This window comes from Rhinoderma darwinii, chromosome 4 (assembly GCF_050947455.1).
Source record: "Rhinoderma darwinii isolate aRhiDar2 chromosome 4, aRhiDar2.hap1, whole genome shotgun sequence".
In the NCBI taxonomy this organism is placed as follows: domain Eukaryota; kingdom Metazoa; phylum Chordata; class Amphibia; order Anura; family Rhinodermatidae; genus Rhinoderma; species Rhinoderma darwinii.
Genome location: NC_134690.1, coordinates 347,889,535 through 347,903,088, shown reverse-complemented (window position 1 = coordinate 347,903,088; position 13,554 = coordinate 347,889,535). Strand labels below are relative to the sequence as shown.

The 13,554-nt window shown below is 37.4% G+C and overlaps 1 protein-coding gene across 2 annotated transcripts in view; it reads left to right on the top strand.

The window, feature by feature from the left end:
- NPHP1 (nephrocystin 1) overlaps window positions 1–13,554 on the top strand; it is a 66,806-nt gene that overhangs the window by 29,543 nt on the left and 23,709 nt on the right. For both annotated transcript variants that reach the window (XM_075864476.1, XM_075864474.1), the window contains exons 7-15: window positions 670–771; window positions 1,500–1,591; window positions 3,828–3,879; window positions 4,001–4,085; window positions 5,056–5,150; window positions 6,240–6,368; window positions 9,444–9,518; window positions 10,342–10,452; window positions 12,688–12,770. In XM_075864476.1, coding sequence (XP_075720591.1) covers window positions 670–771; window positions 1,500–1,591; window positions 3,828–3,879; window positions 4,001–4,085; window positions 5,056–5,150; window positions 6,240–6,368; window positions 9,444–9,518; window positions 10,342–10,452; window positions 12,688–12,770 — 824 coding nt within the window. The remainder of the gene's footprint in view (window positions 1–669; window positions 772–1,499; window positions 1,592–3,827; window positions 3,880–4,000; window positions 4,086–5,055; window positions 5,151–6,239; window positions 6,369–9,443; window positions 9,519–10,341; window positions 10,453–12,687; window positions 12,771–13,554) is intronic.

The following is a 13,554-nucleotide window of genomic DNA, read 5'->3' as shown; positions in this document are numbered from 1 at the left end:
GGGGACTTCTTTATTTTCAGGAGACATGACTCGCTAATGTAGATTACGCCTAAGTTTAAGAGGTGGTGTCTACGGGATACAAGAGTTTTTAAAATCCTGGAAGATTCTTTCTTTCTACCCTGCCTCATGTTCTGGGTTTTTGATTTTTCCCAGGCAGTTTGTTCCTTTCTCTTGTGGAAAGTTATTGTCCCAGTTGCTCAGCTGGTTCAATTTCAAGGGTTTACTCAAACCTTTTTACTGTTCCCAAGAAGGACAAGTCTCTTCGTCCAATCCTGGACTTGAGGATGTACCGCTTCGTTCAAGTTCGACGGTTTCATATGGAATTCCTAAGGTCAGTCATCATATCGCAATGTCTTTGAGGAGGGTATAGCCTTCCTGGACAAAGCCAAAACTCTCTCCTACCTAGTCTTGCCTCCTGGTGTCAGGAGCATATACCCAATGTCCTGTCTCCCTCAATGGATTCAACGAGAATTTTTTTTATGGTGAGAAAAAAAATCTTGTTATATACTTATGTCTTCTTGGTCAGAGAAATCGTATATAAATAATTAAAAAAAAAAGTGTGAAATGAGCTATAATGTTTTTGTTGACCTTTTTCATTTCTGCTTTGTGGAGTAAGGTAAAGTCACTAGACAAGTATTTTTATATCTTTTGTTTGTATTTTCTTTTTAGAAAGGAGAAGTTCTGCAGATTCTTGACAATAAACCTGATGGTTGGTGGGTGGCCAAAAACTCTAAAGGAGTTCAAGGTCTAGTACCCAAAACCTACTTGCAAGTGAGTCCCAAATTAGATGTCTTGTACCTATTTGTATGAAACAAGCCATTTTATCAGTCATATTTAAAGAGGGTTTCCATCCACAATGTAAAAATACTGGCTATATGCATATATAATATATATATATATATATATATATATATATATATATATATATATATACAGTGGCGTAACTACCGCCGTAGCGGCTGCTACGGGGCCCGCGGCATGAGGGGGCCCGTGTCGCCCGCCGGCACGGGCCCCCACCATGGCCGGAGGCTCCGCTAGCAGCCGCTATGGCTGATATAGCGCGACGCCACTGAACACTACGGCAGAGCAGGGAGGTATCTCCCCGCTCTGCCATTAAACAAAAGACATGTATCCCCTATCCACAGGATAGGGGATACATGTGTGATCGCTGGCAGCGATAGGGAGAACGGGGGACCGAAAGTCCCCTGAAGTTCTCCATCACAAACCTCGGACTTCCAGGGTCTGTGTCGGCAGCTCCGTAGAAATTAATGGAGCGCCGGTCGCGCTTGTTCTCCTTTCATTTTTATTGAGCTGCGCAGACGCCGGAAGTCAGAGGTTAGTCATGGAGAACTTCGTGGGACTTTCAGTCCCCCGTTGTCCCTATCAATGCCAGCGATCACACATGTATCCCCTATCCACTATTTTTTCTTTAGCAAGACAGATGGCTAATTTTGGTTACTAAATGAAGGTATTTTTTATTTTAATTTTTAATTTCACAGGTATACAAAGGAGGTGACCAAAGTCCAGGTTCCGGTGAAGAAGAATCTGAAGATGAAGAGTCAACAGAAGACAAGATTGTCAGTACGAAGAGGTAATATAAAAAATTTTTCTTGTGCAAATACCATTATATTTTTGAACCCTCTAGATTTACAAACAGTCGGGTCCAGAAGTGTTTGGACAATGACACAATTTTAGCCTCTGTACACCACCACAATGGATTTTAAACAAAGCAATCAAGATTTAATTGAAGTGTAGACTTTCATCTGTAAAGTGTACCTCTTAAATAAAAAAACTTTTCATAGATCAATAGTACAAGCGAAGATAAGAAAATTTGTATCTTATTACAGAAAAATGCCTTTCTAGTTATCAGAAACCTTTCCTCCTCCTACCTGCCTTCTTAACTTTTCACATTCACATCCGTAGAACAGAGAGGAGGGGGATTCTCCGCTTCATTGAGGGATCATTTTATAGCTGCTCATAGAAGACTATGGAGAGGGGAGTTGGAGGAGAAATGAGAAGCAGGAGATAAGCGAACAGTCTCCTATACACAGCATAGAGAGAATCCATTAAACAGCAATAATTAGCAGTCTATCTGTGAATTCAGCATGGTGAAATGTAACATTTACTAGAAGCAGCAGCAGCCTGTGTGTGTGTGTGTGTGTGTGTGTGTGTGTGTGTGTGTGTGTGTGTGTGTGTGTCTCTCTCTTTTTGCAGCTGCTCCCTCCTTTTTTCCTGTAATAACATATATTGCAAAGTTTGTTATCATCACTTGTACTATTGATTTATGGAAAGTTTTTTGTAATCAGAGGTACAATTTAACACTTGATTTCAGAAAAATAATGCATTACCCGTTAGGAATTACAGCCATTTTTTACATAGTCCCTTCATTTGGCACAGGCTCAAAAGTAATTGGAAAAACTAACACTGATAAATATAAGGATTATTTTTAATACTTAGATACTAATCCTTTGCAGTCAATGACTGCCTGAAGTTTGGAACCCATGAACATCACAAAATACTGAGTTTCCTCCCTTGAGATTCTTTGCCAGGCCTTTACTGTAGCTGCTTTGAGTTGCTGCTTGTTTATGGATTTTTCTGCCTTCAATGTTGTCTTCAGTAAGTAAAAAGCATGCTCATCAGGATGAGGTCAGGCGTCTGACTCGGCCATCAAAGAAAATTCTATTTCTTTTTTTTTTTAAAGCTCTTGGGTTGCTTTTGCAGTATGTTTTGGATCATTATCCATGTGTACTGTGAAGCGCCATCCTATCAGTTTTGCAGCATTGACGAGATTTTAGCAGATAGCAAATACTTCTGGACCTGACTGTAAAGTGCATTATTTAACAGGTGTAACCATAGTCCATTGGTCACCACTGCAAATTTTGGATTTTAACATTCCCTTATCACAGTACTGCCCATCAGAGATAGCGACATTGCTCCTCAAAGCCCCCAGAACAGTACAAGCCATACCTCTTCATTTACCGGCTACTGTGCTCTTCAAACAGGAATTTACTTTCAGTGGCCAATCAGTGACCTCCTCTTCCTGTGCTGGTAGACCCTGTCTTCCAGGAAGTTAGTAGGTTAATAGGTCCAGTACATACTAGAAATTCAATGATTCTAGTGTCATGGGACTAGGTAGCTTAGGTTGGGTTCTTTAGCCACATCTTAATGCCTGAGTATCTCCTGTTAAAACTAAGTGACATAAGTCTCTGTCAGACTTTCTTATTAGTTAAAAAAACCAGGCCAGAAGATTAAATCTTTTTTAGAGGGTACAGAGTTCAAAATGGCTTGCAATCATCATTCCTTGTTAGGGTGCATCATTTATTACAAACAATAGTGTCTTGCACAGATCCTGTATTATAGCCCAGAGCTGCATTCACAATTCTGCTGGTTGCCAACAAACACTCCCATACAAGTTTAGCTGAGCGCCTATATTTCAGTGGGATAGTTATTACTATATAATATCGACACCTTCCAGAATTTAAATCACCAGAACAAGCTCCATAAAGATACAGAGCTAACAAGAAATAAATTGAAGATGTCAGCTCTGAAGTCTACAGAATTGTGAATGCAGTTCTGGATTAATTCTCAAGATCAGTGCAAATTACCGAACTCTATATGAAGATTATATCTACATATTAACTGTAAAATGCTATGCATGCAAAATCAAAAGTACCACTACTTCCAAATAAGCAATCACAAATAAATAACAGTCAATCACAAATGTACTTTCTTACATTTTATTTGGAATGGTGTTTACCTTTGTATGTTTGGATTTTATATTTCTATTTTTAGACGAATGTAATTGATTATTTAAATTTAATTAATAGACTTGCAGAAGACACAATATCTCAGATGAGCACTTCTAAGAAAACTCAAGAGGTAGGCAATGTAACTTTATAGTGACTTAACATTTGTATTCAGTTATTGTTAGTGACACCACAACAAGATATCCACATTTTTTTTTACTAAAAAGAATTAACTTATAATTATTACATTGAAGATGGGTACTGCAGAAGCATTGGCTACAATGGGCACAATCCCTACTGGATTCCGAACATCAACACTATCACCACTTTTAGAAAATGGTAGGAATGATTTAATTGTTCTGTAACTGTTTTTATACTATGTGTATGGCTTGAGCTTAAAGGGGATTTCCAGTTTGGACAACACCAGTTGACATGAATCGTCCTGCACAATCATCTGGTATTGTTAAAATAAGCGGCTGGAGTCTGTTCGTGTTGTCTGCAGCAAGGCTGCTGATAAAATTAAGCCTATTACCCGGTGCCCATTAAAGTCAATGGACCGTCCTTGTAATGCACGTATGAGACAGGCCCTCCAGGTGGAAAGACTCTCTTTATAGCAGCTCTCTGCTATGGATAATAGAAGGGAATTTTGAGACAGGTATCCCCTCTATTACCTTCATATGTCTAACAGGAGATTTGCTAAGGGATTGTCTGATGCAGGTAAACTCCATTGTAGTAAATGCAAACACATACTTTTGCAGAATTCATGTTTGTTTGGTTCATGTAGCTAAAAGTAGATTAAAAACAAAGTCATCACAGGAAGTTCTCTCTGCCATATGAATACATTGCAACTCTATCGCGCACAAGCCTTAGTAGTCGTTAACTAAGCAGCGGCCTAAATATTATGAGACCGTTACTTAGCAACAAAGGATGCAACGTGCAGGTGACTACTCCAGATCTCTGTGGTCTTGTGGATACTAAAAATTGTTATTGATATTTGACATTTAAATGAAGAGCTGCCAGGGAAGGGAAGATGGTAAATGGGACCCCACATTAGATCATGAATTTGGGAATTAGTATTTTTCTTTCTTTCTTTCTTGAGGGGAAAGGCAGGTTGTTCAATGACTTGTATGTGTTTATTTATTTCTCTTGGAAAATCTAAAATATTTTAGAAATCTTCTACCAATGCTGTTTTTTAACCTTCAATGCTGCATGGTCTATTATTAGTATTATTGTTACAATTGTTTTTATGATCTAGCCAATGTATTAAAATCATAAACAAATTGCCAACTGGACTATTTTTCTCATATAGGAGATCAATACAGAGCCGGTAGATATCTTCAGCCGGAACTCACCTCTTCACAGCTTGGTTTTAAGGATCTGTTGTGGGACTCAGAGAAAGGAGGGGTAAGTTATAGTATATTTGAAAAATGTATTATGAATGCTCAAAACTAACATTTCACAATTAAATGCTGAAGACAAATATTAATGCATCGACTATAATGTTTTCTAAAGTTGACTGACAATATTCACAATTAAAATACCACTATCTCATGAGATAGACAGGCTGGGGTGATGTTTGACAGCGCTGTAGTCCTTCCTCTTATTTAGTGTACGCACCCTCTGAAAGACTAAGAATTTTCTCTGGGCATATTTCAGATTCTGCAGTGACCTGGAGCTGGGCACATCTACCCATAGCAGGCAGTACTGTGGTCCCTCCGGGTACAAGATTTAAAAACAATAATCCTGGCCCTCAAGTGAAACCACATTAAACTTACAATGCCACAGCTGGCTTCCTATTTGTACCGAATTGTTGTCCATGGGCTGTGCCTCTTATTGGAATAATAATTTCCTTTTAGTAACATTCTGTTTTCAGTTTGTCATTGTGGGGTATTGAGTGCAGAATGGTGAGGCAAAACGGTTTCTTTATTTTTGCACAAGTCCTCAACATAACGTGAAAAAATTTAAAGGGTCTGAAGACTTGCCGAATACATTGTACTTTGACGCAATAAAAGTATTGCTGAAAAATATCCTTCTATAGCTGCATTCTGGTTACTCACAAATACAATAAAAGTGAAGTGTATTTATAAATATAAAGAGAGACACAAATACAACTAACCATTCAGAAATATATAGATGAATGAATGAATGAATGAATGTTTGGTTCATCTTTTTCACATGAAAGAATCACCTGCTATGTTTGTTTGATGTGACTTATCAATATACTGTATATTCACACCTTCATTGTCTGAAAGTATTTCCCATTTTAGTAAATATATATATATATATATATATATATATATATATATATATATATATATATAATTTGTAGTCCATGCGTGCTTGACGCTTGTTTTTTCTTTTCTCATACTCTCAGTTTTATTCATTTATGGTAATCCAAGTTCAGTAAGGATATAATTGTAGTGTTGTGCTAAGGAAATGTAATTCATTGATACAGGTAAATTTCAGCGACATATAATTCATTTTTAATTGTAGATTCTGCCTCTGCCGACTCGAGTCTCTGTGTTTTTGACATTATGGAGCTGTAAGATGATACCTCTGCCTGGGGCTAACATTCAGATCCTCAGCAGACACGTACGACTCTGTCTATTTGATGGCTATAAGGTAAAAAATTTTTTGTAGTTGCAGTCATTGGTAAGAAGCTTAGTTATAGTATGAATGTTAATTTTTATGGCTGTGTTTATGTAAAAATACATTTTCCATTGAAATAAATAAAAAAAAGCCCGTAAATATTGGACGCATTCTCTAACATTGGTAAAACTTTTTTTGAGCTGTTTCTTTGTTGTATTTATTTATGGGAAAGTTGATTGACAACCAATAAGGCCACCTAGCATAAAGTTTATTTCCCAGACTCGAAATCAGTTGCGACCTAGCTTTCTCTGATACAGATATAACTAAGTCATGCCTATGTCCACTGGTGATTTATTCTTATTATTTGGGGGAAGGTGCTCTTAAACCGTCGACATAGCCATATTAGGGCTTGTTTTTTGTGGGACAAGTTGTAGTTTTTCATGGCACCATTTATTGTACTGTATAATGTACTAGAAAGCTGAAAAAAATTATTTGTGGGATGAAATTGGCAAAAAACAGCGATTACGCCATATTTTTGGGGGTTTTGTTTTTACGGCGTCCATCAGTCAGTAAAAACGACATATTCACCTTATTCTACAGGTTGATACGATTACGGTGATATCAAATTTATATTTTTTGTTTTAGGTTTTACCACTTAAACAAAAAATAAAACTATTTGCTAAAAAAAATATATTTTGTGTCGCCATATTCTGAGAGGCATAACTTTTTTATTTTTCCATCAATTTTGCAGTGTGAGGGCTTAAATTTTGCAGGGCGAGCTGTAGTTTTCAACGATTTTGGGGTATATGTGACTTTTTGATCTCTTTTTATTTAATTTTTTTGGAGAGCTAAGGTGACCAAAAAAAAGCAGCAATGTGCATGTTTTATTTATATATATATTTTTTTTTTTACGGCGGTCACCGTGCAGGTTAAACAACGCTCCATTGTGATAGTTTAGACTTTTACAGGCGCGGCGATACCAGTTATGTTAACTTTAAAAAAAAAATTAACATTGCTTTTAGGAAAAATTGGAAAAAGGGGGGTTTGTTTGAACTTAAAAAACTTTATTTAACTGTTTTTTACTTTTTTTATTTGTCCCCCTAGGAGACTTGAACCAGCAATCCAACGATGCATGATATACTGCTATACTAATGTATTGCAGTATATCGTGATTCTGAAAGTCTCCGGCAGGGCTTCAAAGGAGTACAAAGATGGCAGACCTGGGGGCCTTCATTAGGCCCCCAGGCTGCCATGACAACCATTGTCACTGGCCGATGGCGTCGCGGGTGGCGCGATGGCATGTTTGAGGGGGCGCCCCCCTGATTCTAACGATTTAAATGCCGCGGTCATAATTCCCCTTAACGTCTGTCACGTACTAGTAAAGGGAATGTGTCATTAAAAAAAAATTACTTATTGTTTAAATCAAGTTTTTATGTTAAACATACTTTTTAGGAATTTTGGGTGATTTTTAAAAAAATTATTTTCTTTGTCATTATCTATATAAAAAAAAATCCCAAAATCTTGCAGTTTTTACTCTGCCTACTGAGTCTTACAATAGACTGACACTTCCTGTTCTGTAGAGATCACTTCTCAGCAGTCATCTCATTATCATCACAGGTAGGATTACAATGAAAAGTAACACCTCTATATATATATATATATATATATATATATATATATATATATTTTTTTTTTTTTTTAAATATATATATATATACATATAAATAGATAACACAGGATTCACCATTGACAATAGGCGATAGACACAGTTCCCCTCCTATGCCTTTCTGCACAATGACCTCTGCACGGGTCACAGAACAATACTCTCCCATAGTAGTCAATGGGTCAGCTCCAGACTATTGTTTCCTATGGTCCTTGTGGCTGCTGTAAAGCATATCCCTAAATGCTGTTAACAGCAGCTCAGACAATATGGCTGCCCCAATAATCATCTACAGAAAATAGAATAAAAAAATGTACAATCAAAAAATAAAAACAGTCAGAAAAAAAATTATGTTTCCCTATCTGGTTTTAATTCTGAAAAAAAAATATAGGTAACACTTTTGCTTTAAATATGAAGGGGGCATAACATTAATTGTAAACATATCAGTTTCTTGTTTTTAGATTGTAAAATGTGCTGTATTACTTATCAGACGTTGCAAGCATTCAGGACAATTCAGAGTATACCTATGTCAGAATAACATGGCATAATAAGCTGTGGTCATCCTGCTCATATTAACTAAACTGCTCTCTGTCTCAGGAAGGGTCGCAGCTTTATTTAGCCGTGGCATGAAGGCCTTGCCGCCCTGCTGTCTCCATAAAAATTAATGTGAGCCAAACAAGGGGCATTTATTTTTATTGTCGACTAAAGATCTTTTGATCAGAAATGATTACGTGTCTGGGCAACTTTATTAATATAAAACACTGGGTTGGACTTGATGGATATTAGATACTGTAAGGCCTCGTTCACATCTGCGTCGGGCTTCCGTTCATGGGTTTCATTAGACCTTTCCGTCAGGGGAACCCATTAACGGAAAGCCAAACGGAAAGCATATCTTCCCTTTGCATTACCATTGATTATGATGCTATTGTTTCCCCTAAAAAACTGAGACTTACGGAACGGAGACAAATGGAAGCCATTTGCAATGGAAACATTATCATTAAAATCCCCATTACCATTCGACTACGCTATTGTTTCTGCTCAAAAAATGTAAACCTTATGGAACGGAGACAAACGGAAGCCATTTGAAATCAATGGTAATGCAAACGGAAGTTATGGTTTCTGCTTGGCCTTCCGTTCATGGGTTCCCAATGGGAGGCGATTTCAGGCGTTATTCGGCGCGGTTTCCGACACCGTTTCCGTGTCAAAAACAGCACCAAAATACTGTGTGAACTAGCCCTAAAACAGATAGCGCTTGTCTACCTTGAATATTAAGAGCCATCATTAACGTAAGCTATCTATCTATCTATCTATCTATCTATCTATCTATCTATCTATCTATCTATCTATCTATCTATCTATCTATCTATCTATCTATCTTTATTCCCTGTATATGATTGCATAGTACAAACTTAGTAGAAACTATTACAAGTGTGTTTTCATATTTTCAGATCTTAAGCAACATTCATACTGTAAGGGCTACATGGCTGCCGAAAAATTCAAGAATGTGGACATTTTCTCCACGGGTAATTATGTTATCCATTCTTTTTACAGTTTATATTAGTATAATGCTGTGTGGTGAATTTCATACAGAAGATTGCCATGTTGTAGGCTAATTACCTTCTTTTGAGTCCAGGCAGCAGCACCAAGTCTGACTTTTGCTGGACGTGATTAATAACAATGTTCGAGAATGATGTAATTACGATTGTGTAAAATTGAGCAATGTTATTATAATCTGTCAATTTTATGGTGATGGTCTTAAATGGTCATGCAAGTCACAGGAGAATTTTAAGCTGCACTCTGGTAGAAAACATTAAGTGCAGGCAAGATGTAATACTTCATGTAAGATTCTTTTTAAAAATCAATAGGGGACACTCTCATAAATAGTGCAAAGGCAGGTTGAAAGATAACTGCGATCTAATTGGCTGTTTTTGGCAAATTCTAATATTCATTTATAAAAAAAAAAATCTTAAAATGTAGCCAATGTCTTTTTAATGCACCTTATGTCCTAATCTAGATTATTGAGTTCTGCCTGATGCTTGGGCGGCAGCCTAGGCAGAAACGGGTCTCTCTAAGTTGTCCCTGACCATTGCGAAGCCTTCTGGCTTGAAGGGTTGGGGAATAAGTCACGAGCCCTTCCCCTTTTGGAGAGGGCTTGCGATGAACTGCATCCTTAGTGTAATTTTTTTAAACCATGTCACTTTTTTTGCACTTGAGTGAGAGAAAGCATGATCTTTGAAAAATATCCTTATTCCAGACAAACTAGAGGTTCCTGAAACATATAAATACATTTGATGCAATGAATTGTATGAATGTATGTTTAAGATTGTTCCGACTTTATGTATTTAGGTCACAGGTATTCTTCCAAGTCTGCTGGATGGTGATTGTTTTGTGAGGTCCGGCAGCCAGTCCCCCGAAATAGGAATCCTCTTTGAAGTTGGAGTTACCTATATGCGAAATGTAAGTGATCCATGTTATTGGAAAGAATGGATAATCCCATCGAGGCTCTCCCACTCATCCACGTATTGTATATTTCTGTAAACATTTTTATGATCCTGTTTTTGTGTAGATTGATTTTACCCCTTTTTTCTGGTTTTAATTGTTTCCTCCCTGCATTCCAAAAAGTCATAACTTTTAAATTTTTTCGTCGACATACCCATATGAGGACTTGTTTTTTTGCATTAAGAGTTGTCGCTTTCAATGGCATTATTTAATGTACCATATAATGTACTGTGAAAAAAATATTATTTTTGGGCTGGAATTGATAAAAACAGCGCTTCCTTCATTATTTTTGCGTTTCGCTTTGTACAGCTTTCACCATGCAGGTATAGCTTTCACCATGCAGGGAAAGTGACTTATTCGCTTTATTCTGTGGGTCAATACGATTGCGACGATACCAAATTGTTACATTTTTTTCTTGTGTTTTTACAATTTTTACAGAGTATAAACCAATAATTTTTTTTTATTATTGGTTTTGTCGCCATATTCTGAGAACCGTATCTTTTTTATTTTTCTTTCGATTGAGCGGTTGTGAGGGCTTGTATTTTTATGGTGCGAGTTGTAGTTTTTATTGGTACCATTTTTGACCCATACATATGACCCTTTGATCAGAGTAGAGAAAATATGGGAGGGAACCTCCAGCTCACCTTAGGGCAAAAAATTTCCAATGCCTATTGCGCCCGGATCCTCGCGTCGGCAAACGTTGATAGAGATAGAACAAGGAAATGGGTGTGATCCAGCGCAAGAAAAAAGTTGTTCAGAGGTATATTAAAATGGAAACTTGTTCCGATTTTATTGGATATAAAAATAAAAACAGGGAGAACTTACTCCCACAAAGGAAAGGTGGATGTATGAAAAGAAGATAGGTGTGTATAGCCTACGCGTTTCAGACGATCTCCTCGTCCTTAGTCATGGCTGAGAAAGAAATTCTTTCCACCTTTCCTTTGTGGGAGTAAGTTCTCCCTGTTTTTATTTTTATATCCAATAAAATCGGAACAAGTTTCCATTTTAATATACCTCTGAACAACTTTTTTCTTGCGCTGGATCACACCCATTTCCTTGTTCTGACCCTTTGATCACTTATTATCCCATTTTTTGGGAGCTAAAATCACCAAAAAAAAAAGCACTTTTTTTTTTTATAGCCTTCACTGTGCGGGTTAAAGAGGCTCTGTCACCAGATTATAAGTGCCCTATCTCCTACATAATGTGATTGGCGCTGTAATGTAGATAACAGCAGTGGTTTTTATTTGGAAAAACAATAATTTTTTAGCAAGTTCTGAGCAATTTTAGATTTATGCTAATTCGTTTCTTAAGAGACAACTGGGCGTGTTTTTACTTTAGACCGACTGGGCGTTGTAAAGAGAAGTGTATGACGCTGACCAATCAGTGACCAATCAGCGTCATACACTTCTCATTGTTCCAGCCCAGCTTCTTTCACTGCACACAGTGTGATTGTGCTGGCATAGGCTGGAACAATGAAAAGTGTATGACGCTGAATTTACAAGTACCTACTGATGGTGGGTCAGTGCTTGCTGACAGTATCCATGTCAGTAGTCTTCTGCTGTCAGGAGTTTGTGCAGGTATCAAAGCCACCATTATGATACCTTCAAAAACGTTTTATTCTCATACTGATTCATGTTTGCAGTTTGTGTCTAACTGAAAAAAAAAGACATGTGCTTACCTACAAAACCCTGAAACCTCCCTTTCTTTGGAACTACACTGTTGGCCCTTATTGGATCTAGGGGACATGTGGGTTGCAAAGCATCAGCAAACTGTCCAGACATTCTAGCCCTTTTAATGCCATACTATGACCATCGCTCACACAGACTGATCCGCAGTGGTGAGGACACTTATAGATTCCTGCTTCCGTAATCTGCTTTGTGGAATACATTAGTATCAAAGTGTTAAGCTGCCCATAAACATTGGATACATTTTGTCTGAACCCACTAATATTGGGAGAACAGCCGGTAATCTAATGTTTATGCTGATTGACGGTCTGTCCTCATGGATGTTGGCTTTGACCATACCTAAACCTTTGTTCCCCTGGGAAGTAAGCTGAACAAAGAACATAGATTCTCGCTATTATAGTTTCAATGTAAACAAGTAGCTGTTTCTATATGTTACCAAATGTCAAAATACAGCAGAATTACTTGGGTAGAATATGACAGGTGATTTTGTTCATTTTTTCCTTTGCAGTCAACTGGAGAGAGGGGAGAATTGAGCTGTGGTTGGACTTTTTTAAAGCTCTTTGATGGGAATGGAATTCCATTACCTACCAAGTAAGTTAAAGATCTTTATGTCTTTGAAATTAAGTTGAATGTGTCTTTCCCACTGAGAAATTGGGCATGTGGCTCATCACAAGGTTCATGTTTGTCTATTTTTTAATTTTATATGTATATTACATACACGAATGTATAGAGAATCTTCCTGCTAAAGCTGGCCATAGACGTAAAGATTAACATTACTTTAAATAATTGGTTTTTCTTTAAAAATGTTCTCGGTGTTTAGTAATAAATCATATAAATGTCACTATTACTCCGAAAAATACATATGGGTCAAGGCACAGAGTACTCATTGGATCAGATGAGAATATTAATGTCTGTATGAGTTTTCTGACCTTAGAAATTATAACAAATTCACTAGATGTGCCATAAATGTCTAATAGGTTGGGGTCCCACCTCTGGTACCTTAACATATTGGGACAATGGGGGTCCTGTAACCCCTGTCCACTATTTGAATGCAGTTGTCTGCGGTCACTTATACCATTATGACCAATTATGAAGTTGACGATCAGAGCTCATCTCTTTCCGTAACTCACATAGACTTTAATGGAGAGAACTGCCCTCAAGCATGGCCACCTCTACATTGAAGTCGATGCAATAAGCAACCCGCAATGCTTCATCAAACAGAGGTTAGGGATCTCTGTTTCCCTGATAGTTGAGGGACCCCCACTTATCATATCACAGAAAAAGGCTATACTTACTGATACAGGGGTAGGTCAAAATACCAATTCCCAGGAGGATGCAGACAAGCCACAATGCTATATGAGGGAGGTCGCATAGG